Source organism: Equus caballus, chromosome 4 (genome assembly GCF_041296265.1).
Source record: "Equus caballus isolate H_3958 breed thoroughbred chromosome 4, TB-T2T, whole genome shotgun sequence".
NCBI classification, from domain to species: Eukaryota; Metazoa; Chordata; class Mammalia; order Perissodactyla; family Equidae; genus Equus; species Equus caballus.
In genome coordinates this window covers 72,869,718-72,891,367 of record NC_091687.1, presented here as the reverse complement: position 1 = coordinate 72,891,367, position 21,650 = coordinate 72,869,718, and the positions used below count along the sequence as shown (strand labels likewise).

The 21,650-nt window shown below is 38.5% G+C and overlaps 1 protein-coding gene across 6 annotated transcripts in view; it reads left to right on the top strand.

The window, feature by feature from the left end:
• IMMP2L (inner mitochondrial membrane peptidase subunit 2) overlaps nt 1-21,420 on the top strand; it is an 854,823-nt gene extending 833,403 nt beyond the window's left edge. For all 6 annotated transcript variants that reach the window (XM_023640174.2, XM_023640173.2, XM_023640171.2 and 3 more), the window contains one exon: nt 20,750-21,420. In XM_023640174.2, the coding sequence (XP_023495942.1) occupies nt 20,750-20,887 (138 nt within the window). In that variant the 3' untranslated portion in view covers nt 20,888-21,420. The remainder of the gene's footprint in view (nt 1-20,749) is intronic.
• The last annotated feature ends 230 nt before the right edge of the window (nt 21,421-21,650 follow it).

The following is a 21,650-nucleotide window of genomic DNA, read 5'->3' as shown; positions in this document are numbered from 1 at the left end:
AATATAGAAGTTATTGTATTTGTCCAGGGACCAGGGAGATCAGAACCTGTCCTGGGATGATGGCAGTGAGTATGGAAAGAAGCAGAGGGAGTCAAGCAAGGAAGAATCTGACAACTAATTTCATACAAGGGTAGTGAATCAAAGACAGAAGCCTCATTATGGCTATAAGGTTGCAGCTACAGCTGGGCAATAGGGAGATCCCAAATTGAGAAGCCAGGGTAAGAACTCATTTGGGGGAACTGATGATGGCCTGGTGTGTTGTGTCCATCATGTTTGAATAATGAGCAGGACACCCCGTTGGGGATGTCCAGCAAGCCACTGAGAATCATATCTGGAAGTCAGGAGAAAGGCTAAGGCTGGAAATATGGATTTCAGGGTTATTGGCAGAGTGGTAGGAGTTGAAGTTACAGCAGTGGATGCGTTCACCACAGGAAAGCATATAAAGAGGAGAGAAGACATAACCTCATGGAATAACTACATTCAGGAGTGTAAGGATGAGGATCAGCCAGCAAAACTTTGTAGTGTGTTCTGAGCACTAGGAAGAGAAGTAGGGTGGTCACTAGGGGTGACCTTCTTCAGGGAGTGATCAGCAGGGTTGAATATTGCAGAGGAAGATGGAGACCGAAGACAGGCCACCAAAATGTTGGTGATCTTTAAGAACATAGTTCTGTTGAATAGTGAAAACAGAAGCCAGCAGAAGTTAGAGGTCAGGAATTGGCACCATTTAAAATGCAGTGTTATTTTGCTAAGAAAACTCATACTTCCAATGGACCTTTTAATTGGTATTGAAGAACTGGGAGAAAAATCAAGAAAATATTGCTCATCTACCTAAAAGCAATTTCTTTGTGATCTGTCAAACATGTAATTTAAAGCAACAATAGAGTCCTCCATTCTTCTTTTGCTCATTACTGCAAATGCCTTTACCAGAGGCAGAGGTCTCTTAGGGATGTTACCTTAAACCAAAGGATTTTGTTTTTATTGAGCTCATCTCGGTAGGTTGAAAAGCTCCTTCAAAGTTCAGCTGTGTATCAAAAAATGAAACATAACAGCAACCATGTTTTATTGCTATTGTAGGTAAAGTTCCTAAGAAGAAAATTTATTGGGACTAGAATTCCTGCAATCAGTTTTATAATTATAAACCAGTTTCACAAGCTAACCAAATATAATTTTCTCAAAGGCGTAGCTCCTAATTGGGCACCATTAACAGTTAACAATGGGATACAATATAGTGTAGCTATTTTCAACACCTAATTTTCTTATCTCTTGTTATTATTGTATTATATACCTCAGGCGTCATCTGTGCCTGACTTACTGTGGGGCTATCATAGCAGTTAGCTTGTGATAGGGCTCTGTGCTAGAGCTGTGCAAACTTTACACCCTTTCATTCTTGTGGCAACCTTGCGGAGTTGATACTGTTGTTCTCATTTTGACCATGAGAAAAGTAAGACTGAAAGAAGGGAAGTGATCTACCAAAGATGATGAAGCTATTAATTTTCAGAGTCTGGTTCCCAGTGTGGTTTCCTGATTCCAAAGCTAATGCTCAGCAGTCTACCACTCATGCTAATTCTACTCCTCTTCCTTGGACCATCTGTATGTCATGATATTCCGGGAGCATGGGCAGTGTGCTACTGATGCAGAGTTATCAGGATTTTTGATGATTAGAGAGGATCTCTTTTGACTCTCTCTGACTAATGGATTAATTTGGGTATAGACATCACCTTCACCCTCTTGAGTTAAAAATATCTTTAAAGTAATGAAGCAGTTGTCTTTTCAGGTTTAAGAAGACATGGAAAAGCCAACTGGGGTGGGAGGAAGCACTTAAAGGAAAAGGAAAACTAATTGGAACTGTAATTTCAAATGCCAGTTAGGACTGGATGCAGTGGGCTAAATGTGGCCAGAAATTTGCATGAAAAGACTTCATCCAAAGGCAGGGCAGGTTGTACTCCTAGTGTTTTGTGCATACCTTATTCCACTCTACTTTGGTAGAGGGATGATTGATGACAGTTTCTTAACACTGGGAAGGTGGCACTGTGCATGCCTAAAGACAAGAGCACCAAATATGTTGAAACCATCATCAGCCACATCTCTGTTCCTCTCCAGAGGGCAGTCAGCATTTCCACCCAGCAGGGGGGCCATAAATGCTAAGCCCACTTCACTCTTCAGACTGAAGTCCTGAAAACTTAACATTATCCCTGCCTTTATAAAGCTTCAAGAGTTTTAACAGCAAATCTCAGCCTATTGCACTATCAAGATGAATGTGTGTATCACACAACAAAATTGTTTTATTAAACAATAGGAGAATTTCCAAATTAGAGCTAGCATTAAATTATCTTTCAGTGGAGTAAAGTCATGTCTAATCCATAGCAGTGGATAATCTCAAGATAATTTGCAACTTTACTTTGGAAAAAATAAATTTTCCTCTGTTACCACATTTTCCTTAGGCTACTATTACAGTTATCAACCTTTTCTCAGGCATATTATATATAACCTGTAGAGAAAAGAGATATGATTTAGGATTATTTTATCTAATTGAGCAAATATCAGTTTGAACATAGAAATTTTCTGTAAATAAACCACACGCAGTCCATAGTTAGCTATGAGGAATTTCTTCTGGTTCATGGTAATCCTACCAGTATTTATCTCACTGCTGCTATCTCATCTTTGATATGGATCACCTATGCTTTTATAAACTTCAACTTTAAATATCACCTATTATTAACTTTCAGGCAATAACTGTGCATATTTAAAATCAAAAGACTAAACGTTATTTACTCTTATCAATTTCAGTGTTGAAAATAGGGTGTTTCTTACAGAGTTTCCCAGCTCCTGGCATTGTGCTGGCATGTTTATTGATTGCATGTTGAATAACCCTCAAGAGATTTCTCTGAATTAACTACTGTAATAAAGTACAAAAACTAGACAGCTATTATTTGTAGGAACTCAAAATCTAAAACACAAAAAATCATGGAGCCTTTAGAAGACATAAAAAGCTGAAATGACTCCATTAACTTAATTATCTCTAACACACAAACAACGAGGTCTATATAATCTGGAACTTAACATCAATATGAGAACTGACATTGGACCAATGTGCTTCCCCCCACCTTTATGGAAGACTTATTGACAAATGTATATATTTAAAGTGTACAATGTGATGATTTGATATAATATACACTGTGGAATGATTACCAAGATCAAGAGAATTAACACACTCATCACCTCATGTAGTTAACTCTCTTTGTGTGTGTGCTTTTAACACAATCACAGTATCATTATTTTGTTAGTCATTCAAACTCTGCTTTACTAACAAAAACACTTCTTAAGAAGGCAACTAGGGGGCTGGCCCCGTGGCTGAGTGGTTAAGTTCGCGCGCTCCGCTGCAGGCGGCCCAGTGTTTCGTTGGTTCGAATCCTGGGTGCGGACATGGCACTGCTCATCAAACCACGCTGAGGCAGCGTCCCACATGCCACAACTAGAAGGACCCACAATGAAGAATATACAACTATGTACGGGGGGCTTTGGGGAGAAAAAGGAAAAAATAAAATCTTTAAAAAAAAAAAAAAAAAGAAGGCAACTAGATTGCTTTCAAATAATAAAAGTAGCAAAAATCTATTCAATAGTTTAAATTTATTTTCTTTTGTTTTTATTTACTTAGTAGTTAATCTGATAAAAAGTGAATAGATAGATCATAATATTTAAACTAAAAGATTTGTAACTATCCCTCACAATGGTGTTATTCCTCATAAACAATATAATCATTTAAGTAGCATTTTTGTTTCATACAGTGTATTTCTGACCAAAGTATTATTAAGTCTGTGAAATTCATTTAAAATGCAGCTAAAAATTTTAGAAAGTATTTTACTTGCCCTTCTAAAAGCAAAGTGTTTAAAAATAACAAAATGTTTCTTTCCACTGGAGAAGATATTTTGATCAATCTGATTTGTTTTTACACTATATATTTAGTCCATGTGAGTCACATATGTATATGCAAATATATAACCACACTAGATGAACATTATTTTCAGGATTTTAATAGGTTTTGTCTGGATCGTTATATGTTCTCTAGGCTCAGTCAAAAGAACTAATAGCTTCAGTTTTAAAGGTGATGTACAGCTATTTCCTCCCCTAATCTTTGCTCTGTTTTGTTGTGACTAATGTCCATGCTTACCATTTTACAAGTTGAGCAGTATGTTTCTACTTGTGCAGAAGTCTCTTGAGCTCTGGTCTAGAGGTGGATGCGTTATTGATCAAGAAAGCTTTTTGATTCCTGCATATAGCTGATAGCTATCCAGAATTACCTTTGAATGACTGTGTTACCCCAGGTGTCTGTCCTTAGCATTCTTACTTCCTTCTCCTTCTCTAGATGAGTGCTTTAATTCCCATGGGTACAACTGGGTGACTCCTGAATCTCTAAGATGTACTTCACATACTTGCCTGAACTCTTGCACTGAATTTCCAGTTGCATGCAGGATGTCTTCCCGTGATATTCAATAGGAATCTCAGATTGAATAGGTCCAAAGTGGACTCATCGTTTCCCATATCTGCTCCTTCTACCATGACCTCTTTTATGATTAATGGCATTACCATCTTTCCAGGCAGGTGAGAAATGACAGTCATCTCTATACCTTGTTCTTTTCTCACCTCCCATGTCCAATCAGTTGCCAAATTGTACTCACTCTAAATCCACATGGTCTCTAGTTTCTCTTATATATTTAGTCATTCAACAATTTTTGAGCCTCTTTCTACTTTCATGCCATGGACTTAGAATATGAGACAGTGCCCACTTTAAGAAGTTCACACCATTAAGAGATAAAGAACTAAACAGACCATCACTGTGCAGTGTGATAATTGTTATCATAAATAAGCACAGGCTGCTGTGACAGGGAAGAGAACATGGAAGCCTTCCAGGAAGAAGTGACATGTAAGCCACATCTGGAAGGATGAGGAGGAGTTATTTAGATAAAGAGCAGAAGAAAATCTTTTAGGAAGCAGGAAAAACAATATGTGCAAATGTACAGAGATGTGAGAGAGCAATGCCTTTTCTAGGAGCCATAAGACTGATTGAGGGTACAAGTTGAGGAGTGGTGAGAAATGAAGAAAAGAGGTCCATTTACAAAGGGCCATGTATATCATGCTAGGAAATTTGGGTTTCATGCTCAAAGTATCCTTCCTTTCCTTTTCTCCTATACATGATCATATCTCTTGTCAGCACCATTGCAAAAAGTCTCCTACTGTTCTCTCACTCTCCGCTCTTGCCTTTTCTTTCTTAGATTGCAGTCAGGGGGGCATCCCCTCTTACACTTTAGAACCTCTCTCTCTTCTTCATCCTTCAATGGGCTGTGTACTCACCAGATCACTCCTTTCCTGCAACCTCCACTTCTGCCAAACACATTCCATGGATCAAGCTTGTGACAACTGTCTTCCTCGCTGAGTTGTAAGCTCCTGAAGGCCTGAGTCAATGGCTCATCTATCTTGGTGCATTAGAGCACCATGCCCTATGCTTTGCACATAGTAGGCTTTTACATATTTGTTCTGTTGAATAAAAGGAGCACTTTAGAGTCTTTCCACATTTCTTCATTTTCTAGGTCTTTTATGCACATCGACATAACCACATTGCTGTAATAAGCACTGGCTTTCTTGTCACTGCCATCCAGCGTTCCTTACAGCCCAGTGGCTTGTAACAGACCCTGCTGCTACAAATCAGCAACAGTTCCCAAACAGAGTGGCATGGATGTGTACAAACCTGAATGTGCAATGTTTGTTTTTCCTGTAGAAAATGAAAGGCCTCACTTTTCCCTGGGGGAAAAGCAGGTTTAGAAAGCATCAATGCAGTCCCCCTTGCAAGCATTACGATTTTCAGCGCTCTACACCTCATTTCACTGGCAGGTATGGTGAAAAGGGGTTTGAACTAGGAGCCAGTGCTAGGATTTGAGTCCCAGCCCTAACTAATTAGGGGACTGTGGGAGGCATTTCTGAGCCTCAGTTTCCTCACCTGTGGGACTGAGAATTGGACTCAATTTCTCATATCCTTAAAAATATTATTCTTGCACCAATATTTTCACGACAGAGTGCCAAGCAGGTATCTTGGTTGCAATCCACACAAACCCATCCTGACTTTGTGTTTTTCATCTTGACTAATTTAAGCAGAAAAGTTGTCACTGGAAAGGTATTGGATAGTTCACTGAATAGATGGGATGAAAACTAGGCTTGGGGGTTTGGCACTTAGCAAAATAGGACACCCGTATGTCACAGGAGCAGGATGATGAGTTTGGCAATTGGTGTGACTGGACACTTCCTGGCACTCATGTCTCTGCCAGTAATCTCTGATTTTTTCTATGTCTTTGCATCATTCCCTCCATCTTCATAGTCCCAGATGTGGGTATCCAGTTGCCTGAGCCCAGGTCAGGTGCCTTTACCCTAGCCCCTGGCAGTGGAGAGAAGGAATATCTGGACCATCCAGCTTGAGGAGTAAGCAGGCAGTGGAAGAGGGGATTGCCTCTCACCAAGACTTGCACAGACATGCTAAGATGGTTAAGACTGGTGGTGCCCATGCGTGCTGTGCCTACACCTATAAGGATCTCAATGATCATTAAGATCTTGCTTCACTATGCACACCTTTAACACTTCAGGCACCTGGTAGATATTTCTTATACAGAAGCCAGTTTTTCCAGGGTTTAGACTACTCTTTTAATTACCTTTTATTAAACTGCCTCCTTTATTTTTTCCTTATCAACACAATTCTTTGGATTTTAGTCAGCTTCTGATAGAAATTTGAGAACTGCAGTTACAGCTCTGACCACTGAGATGTGGTTCCAGGGTGAGGAGAAGGACAGAGTACAGTGGATCACTAATTCCAACTCACCATTCACTTGCAGATACATAGTACGAGTTTGGGGTCAGGAATTATCTCTAGCCACAGACAACACAGAACAGGTCTTGTCTATCAAAAACACAGTTGACAGTAATGATATTTAGGGAAGATCACTTAAAGGGCATCCTCTCTCTCCCTGCCTCCAGGTAATCTAAGTTCTTATCATTGGAATATGTTAAATCTCTAGGTTATATGCAAGACTGCATCGCTTTAATTTCTTGCAGAACAATGTTCACCAAATTGTCAGCAAGTTGAATTCTGCTTCTGACCTTCTGGAGTAACCTATCGTAGTGGGTATTGTCCATCATGATACTTAGAGTATCCTGTGGTAGATCCCATGGGAGAAATACCTTCTAGAAATTTAATCAGAGAAAAACTTAGCTTCCCCTAAAAATCGAGACGTTTCTTCATCTCCTATGAGAGCTGTGTAAACTAGCATAACTAGCATTTTCTCGTCTTCACTTTGCCTCTCAGATAGCTAAAAGTACCAGGTGTGGGTACTCTTCCCAACAACTAACTTGGTCCATGTAGTTGTCACTTTGATTTATCTTCTTTTGTTCCTGGTTGTTTATTTTGTAAACCTCATCACTTTCTTTTTTAAAGAAGGAATAAAAGAGAGATGGTTAGATAGAGACTGGGTGCCAGATAGCGAACCAAATGAGCAGAGTAACCATGGCAGAGGAGTGGCTGCTTCCACTGCAGCAGCAGGGCTGGCAATGGATATCAGATTCCTTGTTGTCCCAAATCTTCTCCTACCAAAAGCAGTTTAGTCCATCGGTGACTGCCTCCCAGTTGATCTAAATATGGTTTAAAAAAATGTCCACAACAATAAAGACTTTCACACCTCTCCTCTCATGTATTTATGTGAACTGTTTTATCTCCTATATAAAGATGGCATGTGGGATATCAGCTACTAGAGAGAACACAAACAAACAATGAGGCATAAGTCACTAATGTCATCCATCCACCGTGGATTATTGTGGATACTGTGCATTGCTGAGTATCCAAATTATATTCGAGTATTTCATCACCTGCTTAATCAAGCAGCAAAATAAGGAGTTAGACCACTTCAACTCCAATGATTTGATTATGTGGTAAAAAGACTGGTGCATAAACATTAATCCTGGGAAATTAATTCATGAAAATTAGCTGAAGATACCCCTAGAGGCCTGTTTTGTATCTATTTTTGCATAAAATGTTGAACTAACTACTTACGGAAGGTGTCTTAGGGGGACTAGAATGATTATGCATGATTCTGTAGTTATCTAGAGAGAATCATGAAGAGGCCATGAAGTGACCTGAAAATGCATTCTGATTAAAGCTAAGTCTTGAACAGGAAAATTACTTTGAAATGATCAAAGTTAAAATTGTTGGTAATGAAGGAAAATACTTGTTCTAGAATGAGGCCTTTAAAAGAGAGTCTCATTTTGAATCATTTGTAAAGTATACGGCTTTACTTTTTGATTGCCAAATATTGGGTTGTATCAACCTATCACGTTATCTCAATTTTGAAATTTAGTGGAGGGCAAAGAGGATTAGGAGAAGGTTCTAGATAAAAATCTGGCAGGGGATGCCATGACTGAAGATCTGCCATCAAGAGAGGAAAGTCTCCAGTATCCTTTAGAGCCAGCTTACATGCATCTGCGCGGTGGAGCCTTCCCAAGGCTTGGCCAGAGCCTCTGCTCCCAGGGCACTTGGCTCCTCTATATGTCTAGCGTGCCAGATTGTAGTTCGATGGTTTGTTTAAACAGCTGCCTTTCCCACCAGATCACGAGGTCCTAGAGAACAGGGATCATCCTTATTATCTTGTGTATATTTCCAGCATCTACCTGGGTACCCGTCCCACCTAGGACTGAACGCATAACTCTGATTATATTTATCCTCTTTGGTAAATATTCACCTCTGCAGATATTTAAAGATATTAATACTGTGTCTAAAACCTGGGAGGCTAGAATTGTTTCAGAATTCAGACTTTTCAGATATTGGAAAGGTGATATCAGTGTCTGTAAACAGCATCTGTAAACAATATCTATACCATATGTAACGTAACACCCCCAGCAGAGTCTGGGGCATCTTCTATAATCAAGCGCGTTAATATTTCTGCAGCAAAAATTATCAATAGACACACAGCGTGGGATAAATAAAGACTAAAATTTCATCACATTTCAGGTCAGATTTTGCTTCTAGAGAGTTACAAAAAACTTTAATTTTTTTGGAGCCCTTTGGAGTGTGGATGGCGGATAAGGTATTGTGGGCCTGTACTACATCTTCAGGAAGGAAGAAGTCTCATCTAAGGGAAATATTCTGGATACAAGCACCCTTACTCTTGTCAGTTTAGGGAGGAGGAAGATAACAGTGTCGGTTTTTTCTGGATGGTGACGTGTTCTCATAACTGGCATTGATCGTAGGGTCCCAGAGGGAGGGGGTGATGGAAGTGCTTCATTTCCCAAAAAGCAAGCTTTCCCATTGTGCCACCACTGCCTCTGTGCCTCTTACCTTATCTGCTGCTGCTTTCCGTCTATTCTAACCTATTGCTCCATTTTTCTAGAGCCTCCCTTCTACACTCCTCTGTTCTTATATATTTTTTCACTTATTAGCTTAGATCTTGGGAGTTTTGATTCTTTTCTTGTTTGCCTTCTGCATGTTTCTTTGGCAGACCCTCATACTCCTCATTGACCTAAATAGCCAAAGCTTTGCTCTTATTAGTCTGTCTTTGAGTAGATGCCAGTCAGTGCTTACTTAGAATGGAAGCAGTCTCTGTACCTGTCTTTGTTTAGAGGACTTATGGATGTCTGCTCCATGTGCCTAGATAAGCATCTTGGGAATGTGTGCGTGGATGATAGGCCCCTACTGTTCTCTTTGTGACCCTTGTCTGCTGCATCAAAAAGTGTTGATGAAAAATTCAAATCCGTATATGTTAATCCCTGTTTAAAAATAAAGTAGGTAGTATCATTTCTATTCTTCAGTCTTTTTTAAAATATATTTCTCATAATATTTTTTTAAATGAAACTGCTTATTTTTCCATATGATATTTGTTTTTGCCTGCCTTTATTTCTAATTCTGTTTGATTTACTTAGACCACGCGTCTATTTTTGTGAGAATTTGCAAGAAAGCTAACTTTTATGCTCTCTGTTAAAGGAATTATTTTGCTATTCTCACCCTCTCTTTCTTAGTCTTTTAGGTTGTTTTTAAAGACATGTTCTTGTTGTTGATGTGTAAAGTTGACATTAGCAAAAAATGGTGACCACAGAGGTGGGGTCAGGAAGGTAAATCTCTGTGTTGTCAGGACTTTGCTCTCTGTTAAGCAGAGTACCACCAATGCCCACTATTGAAGCTGACCTTGCTCTGTCTCTTCTCTATGTAAGTAAAGCATTGTTCCACCCAGTGCTTGACTACACTGTGTTTTCCTTGGTGACTCTGATACCAAAATGCAGTGGGCAGAGGTGTTTGGACTCCTATTCCTGGTGGCTGGCATTGTGATCATCTTTGCTACCCTCCCTGTAGTTGGAGTCCCTCCCTTGAGATTAGTAACCAGTGCATGGTGCCCTACTCCTTCAGAACTGATAACTGGTGCATGGTACTCTGCTCCACACTTTACACTTGCAGCATCAGGTGAATGCATGGTACCAAAGCAGAGGCTGTAAGTGAAGTCCTGTGTTTCTTCTTAGTGGCCTGCTCTCTATGTGCCACTCCCAGCCCTGGTCTCAGCAGTGGTGACTAGGACAACATCCCTCTTTTTGGTATCCTGGTCCAGAAAGAATTGGAGCACTTTGTCAATATAGCACTGAGAAGTATTCCCTGGCTTACAACGTGAGGAGATTGATGTTGACATTGTATTCTGGAAAATTTTAGTGTGAGAAGACAAGTAGCCAGAATGGTGATCAATTACCCAAATAACCACTGGGACTCATCCCAGGAGACAGGATCAGTTGTAATAAGTTCCTCTTCTCCTTGCTATCGTTCATTTCTTTTGATGGTAAATGGTAGTCACTAGAGGCAATCCAAACCAATTTTCTTTGCCTGTGTAATATATTTAAAAAGTTCTTAAGGTGGAGCAAATATATTATAAAAACTTAAAATCTATGCATTACATATGTATGTGTTCTAAATTCCATATTGCACCTTTAAAAATTCTTTTGAGACTACATCACAGAACCATATCACAGTTCTTCGGTAGGACTAGTTTACAGTCAATCCCTTGTGGCATGTCATCCGTGATTATGGAAGCTCTCATGTCACTTAATATTGCTTTCTAAGGAACTAGGGATGTTTCTCTTAAGGTAGGTTAGAGAATTTCCTTGATACCTAGGTCATAAAATATAGCATTTCCAAATTTAATCTTTCCTCCTGATCAACATTCACTCATTCAGCAAATATGTATTGCTGACAAGTAGTTCTGAATGTTGTGAAAACACTGTGCTCATTTTTAATATAGAAAAGGTAAGATACAGCCTCTGCTCTATGAAATGTTATAGAGTCTAGATTATAGACCAGAAATTGGCAAACAACTCGCTACATATTTTTGTAAATAAAGTTTTATTGGAACAAATCTTCTGTTTACTGTTGTCTGTGGCTGTATGACCTGTGAGCCTAAACTATTTGCCCTCTAGCCCTTTAGAGAAAAAAAGTTTGCTGACCCTTGCTATAGACATGTAAACATAAATCATTAAATAATATCATAGGAGAAGCAGGACATTACAGTGGAGAGCAGCATGAATTTTGAACCATGCTTATTTCAAATCCTGGTTCTATCATTTACTAGCCTTGTGACTTTCAGCATATAATGTAGTATTCCTCAGCCTCAGTTTCCTTTTTTGCAAAATGGAGATAATAATATCTATATCACATGTTTAATGTGTGGAATAAGAGAGAGAATGTCTATGTAAAGCATTCAGAATATAACAGTCATGGAATATTCTCTGCGTCAAAAGAAGGGGATGACACTTAGGTAGGATGACCATATGTCCTAAAGTCACTTTCATTTATGCCTATTGTCCCAGCATAATTATTAATAGCCCCCTTCACTCTCAAATTTCCAAATTTGGATAATAAATTACATGGTCACACTATGCTTAGAGGATTTCTTAAAGTTCCATTTGTGATTATCTCATTTTAAAAGATGAAGAATCAAGTTTATTTAAGAACCGTAAGTACTGTAATAAGAAAGTAAAAAAATGATTACTTCATAGTGGTCGTTACTGACCTAACCACGCAAGTGTTTTGGCACCCATATTATACTTTGTCTAAACAAGATACGTTTATTAACACAATAGTAATGTTTCCTAATTCTCATGAAGGAGACGTAGAAGTACATAAGCCAATGAAAAGAAAATTGGTTTTCTGATGTGAAAACCTTACAACAGCTGGCCCAGTGAGGAGTGAGTCCTGCTTAGGATGATGAAATAGGGGTAAATCTGGGGGAAGGTAAACTGAGACAACCGAGCCTGATGAAGGGTGTGGCCACCACTGTGCTCATTTGGATAAGACATCAGGGCCTGAACCTCTGGTTTTCTCTTTTAAATAAGCACCTGATGGTAGGGATCACTGGCAGACAAGTCATGGTCCACTAGGGGTCATTACCTAGTGTGCACCACCAGACTTATACATTCCAAGAGAAAATAATTGGATTATGTCTGTGTAATCCCCTGGTCCAGAAGTTGAGAGGTTGTGCTAAATTTCCTTTTGATGTACTTAGGAAAGGGACCAATATGTTTTAGTTAAGAACCTGATGGTGGGTAGATGCAATACCAGGCCTTGGTTCCTTGGGGTAAACAGGAACAAATGGATAGGAGTTGGGTGGCTAGGAAGGTCTCCATGGAAAAGTTGGACTAAATTGAGTTTTACAGGAACATTCCAGGGGAGAAACTAGGAGAACAGCAGTGATGAGAAGCAAGAAGGTGGACATGTCACGTGCTGTTGGGTGTACTATGGAGAGGCCCTTAGAGTAGAAGGCTCATACTGAGAAATCATGGAGATGCGTTTGGCAAGATTCACTTCTGGGAAGGGCCTTGGATGTCAGATTTGAAAGCTGACATTTTTTTAAGCTTGGAGAAATCAGTACTTATTTAAAAACAACATTCTTCCTAGTTTGGATATTGTTCCAGTTTGATTTGACTTTCAAAACTAATTGTAAGTAATTTAAGATTGTGGAACAAATATCATCTGACTTCTGCTTTGTATATATGGAAATTTCTTCTTATGCTGCTAAGTAAATTCATGAGAGACAGCTTTTATTTGCTAATAGTGCATGTAAAATGTGTTTGTATCTCTTTTTTAGAAAATATTTTAATCAAATGAACTTGGGAGGTTTTGTGCTTCATCTCATTTCTCACATTGGTCCTCTTCTGACTCTGGCTCTAGTTTTTGTTCCCACTGACAGTTGTCTTCTTTCTTCCTTAACTTCTTTCTTGTATTTTTCCCTCTTTCCTACCTCTGGACTCTTGTGCTTTCACTTGTCTTTGTCTTGTCCTTGCAAACCCTTCCTTCAAGAGAGGGTTCCTGGAGCCAGGAATCAGAAGTGTTCTGTAGACCGTAGGCCTATGAGAAACAGGTGGAGGGAACCAGAGGAACACACACCTCTGTGCCTGGCACCTGAAGGAAAGGCTGGGCTCATGAAGGTTGTGTCTACTAGATGCCAAAATAACTTCTCAGTAGAGCCAATTCAATCAAAGACAGGCAATTCAGTGTAAATTTAGTCCATGTGGTCCCTTGGCATGTGTGGACAAAACAAACCAGTTGACTGATGGCACTGATCACTTTCCAGCCAGTTATTCTGGTGTTTCCTAGAGCAGAGATCTTGAAAGACAGGAGCAGGAATATGCAGGGGTGTGTACAAAGATCCCCTGGATGCAAAGAAAATAAATTGGAACTTTGGATCTGAAAATAAGAATTTGAGCTTTACTAATGTTTGGTTTTATGTAGTGTTAATACTATATATATAGATAGATAGATAGATAGATATAATTTTTAAATGTATATATATATTTTTAAATATATATATTTTAAATATATAAAATATATAATTTAAATGTATAAAATTTAATTATATATAAAATATATAAAATTTAATATAATTTAAATATATTAAATATATAAAATGTATATATTTTAAATATATATAATATATTAGTATTTATTATTAATTATAATAAATAATAATATAATAAATAAACAATAAAATAGATAATATTTATTATTTATTATTAATATATTAAATATATATAAATTTTAAATGTATAAATATGGAGTTAAATTCTCAAATATTTTTGCTGATAGGGTACACAATCAAAATAGTTTGGTGACTGTTATTTTAGATTATTGATTCCCAATCTCAAGCAACAGAGTTGTTGTAAGAGGCCCAGTAATACATGTGGATGGATCTCTTTTCTCATTTAGTAGATACTAAAAATACAATGATCCGCTAAGGGTTTATAATGGTTTATTTAATATGTTTGTGTTTTAAAATTTACTGTTGTGGCTGGCCCGGTGGTGTACTGGTTAAGTTCGCACGCTCCACTTCAGTGGCCTGGGGTTCGCAGGTTCGGATCCCAGGTGCAGACATACACACCACTCATCAAGCCATGCTGTGGCAGCATCCCACATACAAAATAGAGGAATATTGGCACAGATGTTAGCTCAGCAGCAATCTTCCTCAAGCAAAAAGAGGAAGATTGGCAATAGATGTTAGCTCAAGGCCAATCTTCCTTACCAAAAAAAAGATTTAGAGTAAAAGTAGATTTTTTATGCCTAAAAATGTGACTCCATTGAAGGAGACACAGTAACACATGGGACACAAACAAACAAAGAGAAGGGAGAAGTGAGTCCAACAAAATATTAGATTGGTTGGTCAAAGTGTTTAACCTGTTGGAAAATTATATATGCTTAAGCAACTCTTTTTAATAACAGAAACATTTTTCTCTCTTCCTCAACTTGTTCCTTTGTTCCGCTATTTTCAGTGAGATTTGGGACACCTCATGGCACTGGCTTCCAGCACAGTCTTCCTTTGTACGCCTGTCAGCATTAGTTTGCTAGGGCTGCTGTGACAAAATACCACAGACCGCGTGGCTTAAACAGAAATTTTCTCATGGTTTTGGAAGCTGAAAGTCCAAGATCAAAGTGTCAGCAAGTTTGGTTTCCTCCGAGGCCTCTCTCACTGGCTTGCAGGTGACTGCCTTTTTGCTGTGTCCCCACACAGTCTTGCCTCTATGTACATGCACTCCAGTTGTCTCTGTCTTAATCCCCTCTTCTTACAAGGACCAGTCAGCCTGGATTAGCGCCCCTCTCACCCCCAACAACAGCCTCGTTTTGACTTAGTCACCTCTGTAAAGGCCCTGTCGCCAAAGACAGTCATATTCTGAGGGACTGGGGGTTAGGACCTCAACATAGCCATTTCGGGAGAACACAATTTAGCCCATAAGGTGCATTTCTTTTTGATAAATCTAGTGGTTTCAGGAAAGTATGTGGGACCTAGCAATATCAAGATGCAGTATGATTAGGGGTAACCATATCTTGATTTGTCCAGGACAGTTTCATTTCAATGTTATTATCCTGCCTTAATTGAAGTGCCCCCTTTGACTGTCAGAAGTGTCTCAGTTATGTGTTTTATTGGATGATAAGTTATACGGTTATCCTGATGCAGAGGTTTGAGACCCAGAGGGCGTGTATTCAAGTCTTAGCTCAAAAAATAGATTGCTGCACCTAGATTTCCTCAAACATGACGTGGAGGCAAAAATAGTGCCTGCATCACAGGCTTATTGTGCAAATCAGATGAGTCAGTGCGTATAAGTCATTCAGAACATTGCCCTGCATCTAGTAAGCACAGGGTGTAACAGAGTAGGCAAAGATAAGGGCAATCGATTGTATTTGTCGGGTGTGATGGACAATTTTGCATGTCAACTTGGCTGGGCCTCTATGCCCAGATATCTGGTCAAACATTATTCTGGATGTGCCTGTGAGGGTATTGGTGGATGAGATTTACATTTAGATCAGTGGACTTTGAGGAAAGCAGATAGTTCTCCAGTATGTGGGTGGGCCACAGCTAATCACTTGAAGGCCTGAATAGAACAAAAGGCTGACCTCCCCCAAGCAAGAAGGAATTCGCTGCAGACTACCTTTGAACTTAAAGTGCAGCTCCTGGGTCTCCAGCATTACTGGCCTTCCTCATCAGATTTTGGACTCAACAAGTCTCTACAATTGTGTGAACTAATTCCTTAAAATAAATTTCTTTTTATATATATATTTTCATATACACACACACACACTCCCTCTATCTTATTGGTTCTTTTTCTCTGGAGGCTACTGCCTAATACAGTGTTGTGGAAACCAAAGCTGGACCTGAAGCATAACTTTTAATTTTTAAGAAGTCCATTTATTTCTGGATTGTTATGTCCTCCTATATTCACTGTGCTCTTTGCATGTCTGTATACATACCAATAAAAAAAGAAAGATCCCTGACAAGACAGCTAAGAGAGTGAATAGGCACTTTCTCTATGTAGTTATCTCAGTCTTAAAAAAATACCTAAATTTTGCATTCCCATACCATGCTTTTAAACAATACTGATATTATCCATTGTGAGAATTTTCACCATTATTCATAATTATAAAGATGGATTATTTTTCCAGGAAGTGAGACTAGTATCGTTAGCAAATATTTGGAATAAAAGAATCATAGGTTTTTTGTAAAACGAGTATTGATTTTTTAAAAAAAAATGGAATCACTATGTCAAACTAAGCCACAAAACTAGGAAGGCAAGCAGATAGATTGGCAAGAGTTCAGCCAAGTTAAAAGAATGGCAAATCAACCTTATGAAAAAAGTTAAACAATTTGGAAAGGAAAATAAAGGTTTGAAGAACAACCGAGTAGCAGCTATCAAATCTAAAAAGGGTTATTGTGGAGGGGCTGGAGACCAGCTGTTCTCTCGCTCAACTGAGTCCCGACAAGAGTGAAAATAGGTAAAAACTGCAGTGTGACAGACCATTTAGATCTAGGCTCCTGGCAGTTAACGTGGTTCCAATGGTTACTTAGGATGTTCCAGAATATATTCAAGGGATTCCTTAAAGTTGGTTAGGTTCACTTTTTCTGGGTGTGAAGCTAAGTGAAAAGTTCAGGTCTAGAGTCCCAGTGGGGTTAATCAGAGTCACCTGAGGGTGGGGTGGTTTGGAAAAACCACAGGCTCCATTTCTATGAAGTGATAGGAAGTGGTTTCCAGGATATCCTGTTGTTGAGAATAAAAGCAAGGTGCAAAAAGGAATATATAGTATTCTAAGGATGAGGGGACAAAAGGGGAAATAATAATCTACATGTATGAGTATTTGTGGCTTTTTTCAAAAAACAAGAAGGATAAACCAGACACTGATGAAAACAGTTAACCTATATGGAGGTAGTATGGCAGGTGGGAATGGAACTTCTCTGTGTGTATTTTTTGTGTTAATTTCCTATTGCTGCTGTGATAAATTACCACAAATTTGGTGGCTTAAAACAACATAAAGTCATTATTTTACCGTTCTGGAGGTCAGAAGCCCAATATGGGTCTCACCGGACTAAAATTAATGTGTCAGCAGAGCTGCATTTATTCTGAAAGCTCTGGGGGATAATCCATTCCTCGCCAGCTTTCTAGAGCCACCTGCATTCCTTGGCCCATGGCCCTTTCCCTCATCTCAAATCTCTCTCCCAATGACCCTTCTGCCTAGCTCGTGTTCATTTAAGGACCCTTGTGATTACATATGGGACCATGGGATAATCCAGGATAGCCTCGTTATCTTAAGATCAGCTGACCAGCAACCTTAATTCCCCTTCCCTTGTAATGTTACACAGTCACACCTTCTGGGTGTTAGGATATGGACATCTTTGTTCTGCCTGCCACACCTTTTCAGAATAATGTTGACTTTTGAACTATGGAAATGTTTATGTATTCAAAAATAAAATTGAATCAAAAAGGATAACAAGAGCAAACTCTAAAATTGAATACAAATAGAGACAAGTGAACCTAACTGTATATCAAGTAGTAACATAACTGCACTAGGGAGAAATAAAAGAATGAATTCAAATAAATTTTGAATATAGGACTCTGCCAATACACCCTTAAAGTGAGATCTATTTTAAGGACCAAAGTAATTGCAAAGAAATCTTGATTTTGACTCAGTAAACTTGTTGTTGGTAGTAGTTACATTATGTATACTATACTCAAGACTATTGTTTGTATCTTTTAGGATAGTGTAAATGTATTATTGTTGTGTGGAGCCAGAGTGCTCACTATAGGAGAGGGGAGGTAGAAATATGGAATGGGGGCGTGTGAGGGAGAACTCTGTGGTTTAGGTTTTCTTATATGTATCCCCTGAAATGTGATAGAACATTGACACTCCCCAGAGCAATGAGCACAGCTAGGAGCAGGTCTTGGTTTCTAAAGAGCATTCCTGGGTAAAAGAAACCAAGGCTCCTTAAAGAGACGTCTGATTTCAGGTGGAACAGGTATAAAGTACAAGGTAAGCCAGCAACATCTGGTGGTGCTAAAAAAGTAAGGAAATGCTCAAAGACCGATGGAGACATGCCCAATTTAGGACATTCAAGCATCAAACAAACTAAAAAATAGTAACAGATTCTGAATTTAAAAAGGAATCTTTGATATTAAAAAAAGAGGCTTTTGAGGTTAGATGGGAAAGCACTTTTTTAGAGAAGAATGAAAGCTAATAAAAATAAAAGATATAATAAATTTGGGAAATACCTATTGTGTAATCCTTGGTATAATCATTGTTTCAGGCAGGATCATCCATGAAAGTTGAAACCATTAGACGGTTTAGAAACCAGCTTCCTTCAGAGAGCAGTGAGAGGATTAGATGAAATGTTATTGACATACAGAATATTTACCCATCTCAAAATATCATCCCACAGATTACTTATTAATTGTAAACAAATATTTTTCATTTTGTAATGGAGAAATCTGGTCAACATCACCTTTCTGAGGTGATCAAACTTCACAACAATGGGACAAACGGATATTTTGTGCCTCCTGATGTGACAGAATGGGAAGAATGCAATGTCAACTATCTAGTATTCTTGCCAAGAACATTTAACTTGAATCTATTCAGGAGGGGAAAAATCAAGCAGTTACAGATGTAGGATATTTTACAAGATGGAATCCAGATTAAAGTAAGCTACATGTAAACTGAAGCAAAATAAGGACAATTATGATGCAATTTGTGGTCCTTGATTAAGAATAAAATAGCTATAAAAGACATTGGGACAATTGGAAAAATTTGAATATGGGCTGTAGAATAAGTAATATTATTGTATCAATATTAAATATGTTGTACATAATGTATTGTGCTCATGTAGGAAAGAGTTCTTAGGAGATATGTGTTGAAGTATTTAGGGGTAAATTCAGCATGATGTCAGCAACTTTCAAATGGTTCAGAAAAAAAATTCATGTATACAAATACACGTATATGCACACACATAATAAGAGAAGAACAAACACAACAAAATGTAAATAACTGGTAAGTTTTGACGAATAGAGCTGTTTTTTGTACCACATTTTCAAATTTTATGTAGGTTTGATTTTCAGACTAACAAATTGAAGAAAATTTCCTTTATTGAGTCCATGGACTTTTTGGTACCCCTTGGGCTTATTTTATTTGTATTTCAAGTTATTGTGAAGGTTTTCTTTTCTTATTCTCCTTAAATGTGTTTCTGGTTATCTTTTTGGAGGTCTCTCCCTTGACATCTAGCTCTTTAAGTCTCTGGGCAGTGTGACTGTTTGAATGCATATGCTAGTAGATAGAAGAACTTCAACGAAAGCAATGCTGTATGTTAATCTCTGTGGAGCTCCAATTTGTAGGAAAAACATTTGAAAATAAAATGGGCACATAGTATCTGGTTTATAGTTGGCGCTCAATAAATATGCACTAAATGTGAGTGTTTTGTAAGCTTCTAAATACCATTAAAATATTACCTGATAGTTACAACAACAGCACCCTCAACGAGACACACACATTTCCAAGCCCTGCCTCGGACCTGTTGAAGGGTAACTGAGGGTAGGGCCTTGAAGTGCCTTTTAAACAGGTTTGCTACATTCTTCTGTATTCTGTAGCTGATGTCTCTGGGGGCCCTAGGATGTCTCTCCTTCTCAGGGCTCAGCCTTAGGTCTTCCAGGAAAAGGTCCTCCCCTTGCCTTCTCTTCCATCCTGGTACATCTCTGCCAGTGGGGGTTCTTTGCCATCTGCCATGATCTTTATGCTTGATTCTGTTCCCTCGCTTCCCATCCCACCGTGCTGGCGTTCCCATGGTTTTCTACCTCTCTCCACGAGCGCTAGCTCCGTGTTGCTCAGTGTACTTTCCATGGAGGCAGCCCACCCAGTCTCACATCTAACTCTTGCTTCTCATCTAATGGGTGGGACAATATTTTTTGCAAAGTATATTTTTTCAAGTCTCTCTGACTTTTCCACAAAGGAAAGTCTCTCTGAGATATCACAAACTCTTTAGGAAATTCTGAGAATATAAACCAGATTTATGCTTCTGATGTTTATGTAAGCAGGCTAATGGGGATAGTGGTTAGCGTTGTGGACCCTGGAGTGGGACTGCTTGGCCATGCAGCCAGTCTTCCCTGCTTCGTAGCTATATGACTTTTGGCAAGTTCTTTAACCTCCCTGAGCTGAGTTTTCTTATATGCAAAATGGGGATTATATCAATACCTACCTTAAATAGTTGTGAAGATTAAGGGCATTTACACGTATAAAATACCTAGAAAAGTGCCATGTAAGTGTTTACTATCTTTGATCATCGTATCTCTCCATGGAGTATCACATCTGGATCAAATTCTGTTTTCGAAATATGATGATCCTTACAAAATAATTTTTCTTGTTTTGTGTCTCTCATGGGTTCAGGTTTCCCTGGGACTTCTCCATGCCCATGCTACACATATCCTGTGGCCTCCAGAGCGCTGGCAGAAATTGGAATCTGTTCTTCCTCCAGAGCGCTTGCCAGTTCAGAGTGAAAAGGAATCACTGCATGGGTCTCCCTGAGCTGCTGGCATTGGAAGGATGCCACCACCAGTCACCGGCAGAGGGATGGAGAAGAGGAACCTCCGAAAAGGGCAAAGCTTCCAGCAAAATGCTGCTGTGCAAGAATATTTCTATTACATTAAGATCTCTATTATTAAAGAAAGAGTTTTAAAAATTTAAACAGTATTAAATAGCACCTGATTTTGTGATACATTGTAGTACCCTACTGTTTAACGCCAAAAAAAATTCACATCTTTGGGAATATGAAAATTTTATTCCCATATGTTTTATAGGGGATAAATTTGAGATTGTTATGCATACTTATTCTCTTGATTCTTGGGTTTTGATTTTGGTGCTTGCTGCTGAAAAAATATGAAAATTAAAATTTGATGGAAGTAATTGAGTAATTTACTCTTAAGATAGAACACAAAGAAACATATTATGTACATAGTGATGGGAATTATGTTGCAATTGACAGTATCTAGAATGCAATGACTGCCAGTTAGGAAGAACAGTAAACTGTGATGTAAAAATAAAACAGATTTGTTCAGGCATCTTTTGAGTGTTTATCATTTAACCTGCATATGCATTAATGAGAAATATGTTATGTCTTTATATTATTTCTTATTGGCCTTTTTTAATCCAGAACTTACTTCTGAGTTAGCTCATGTCTGTTCACATTGATGAGTAAACCCATTTATCAATCAATCAGTATTCAGTCACATTTGGTAAAATGTTCTGGGCGAAACAGAAAAAAAATAAAATCACTCCAGATCAACCAAGT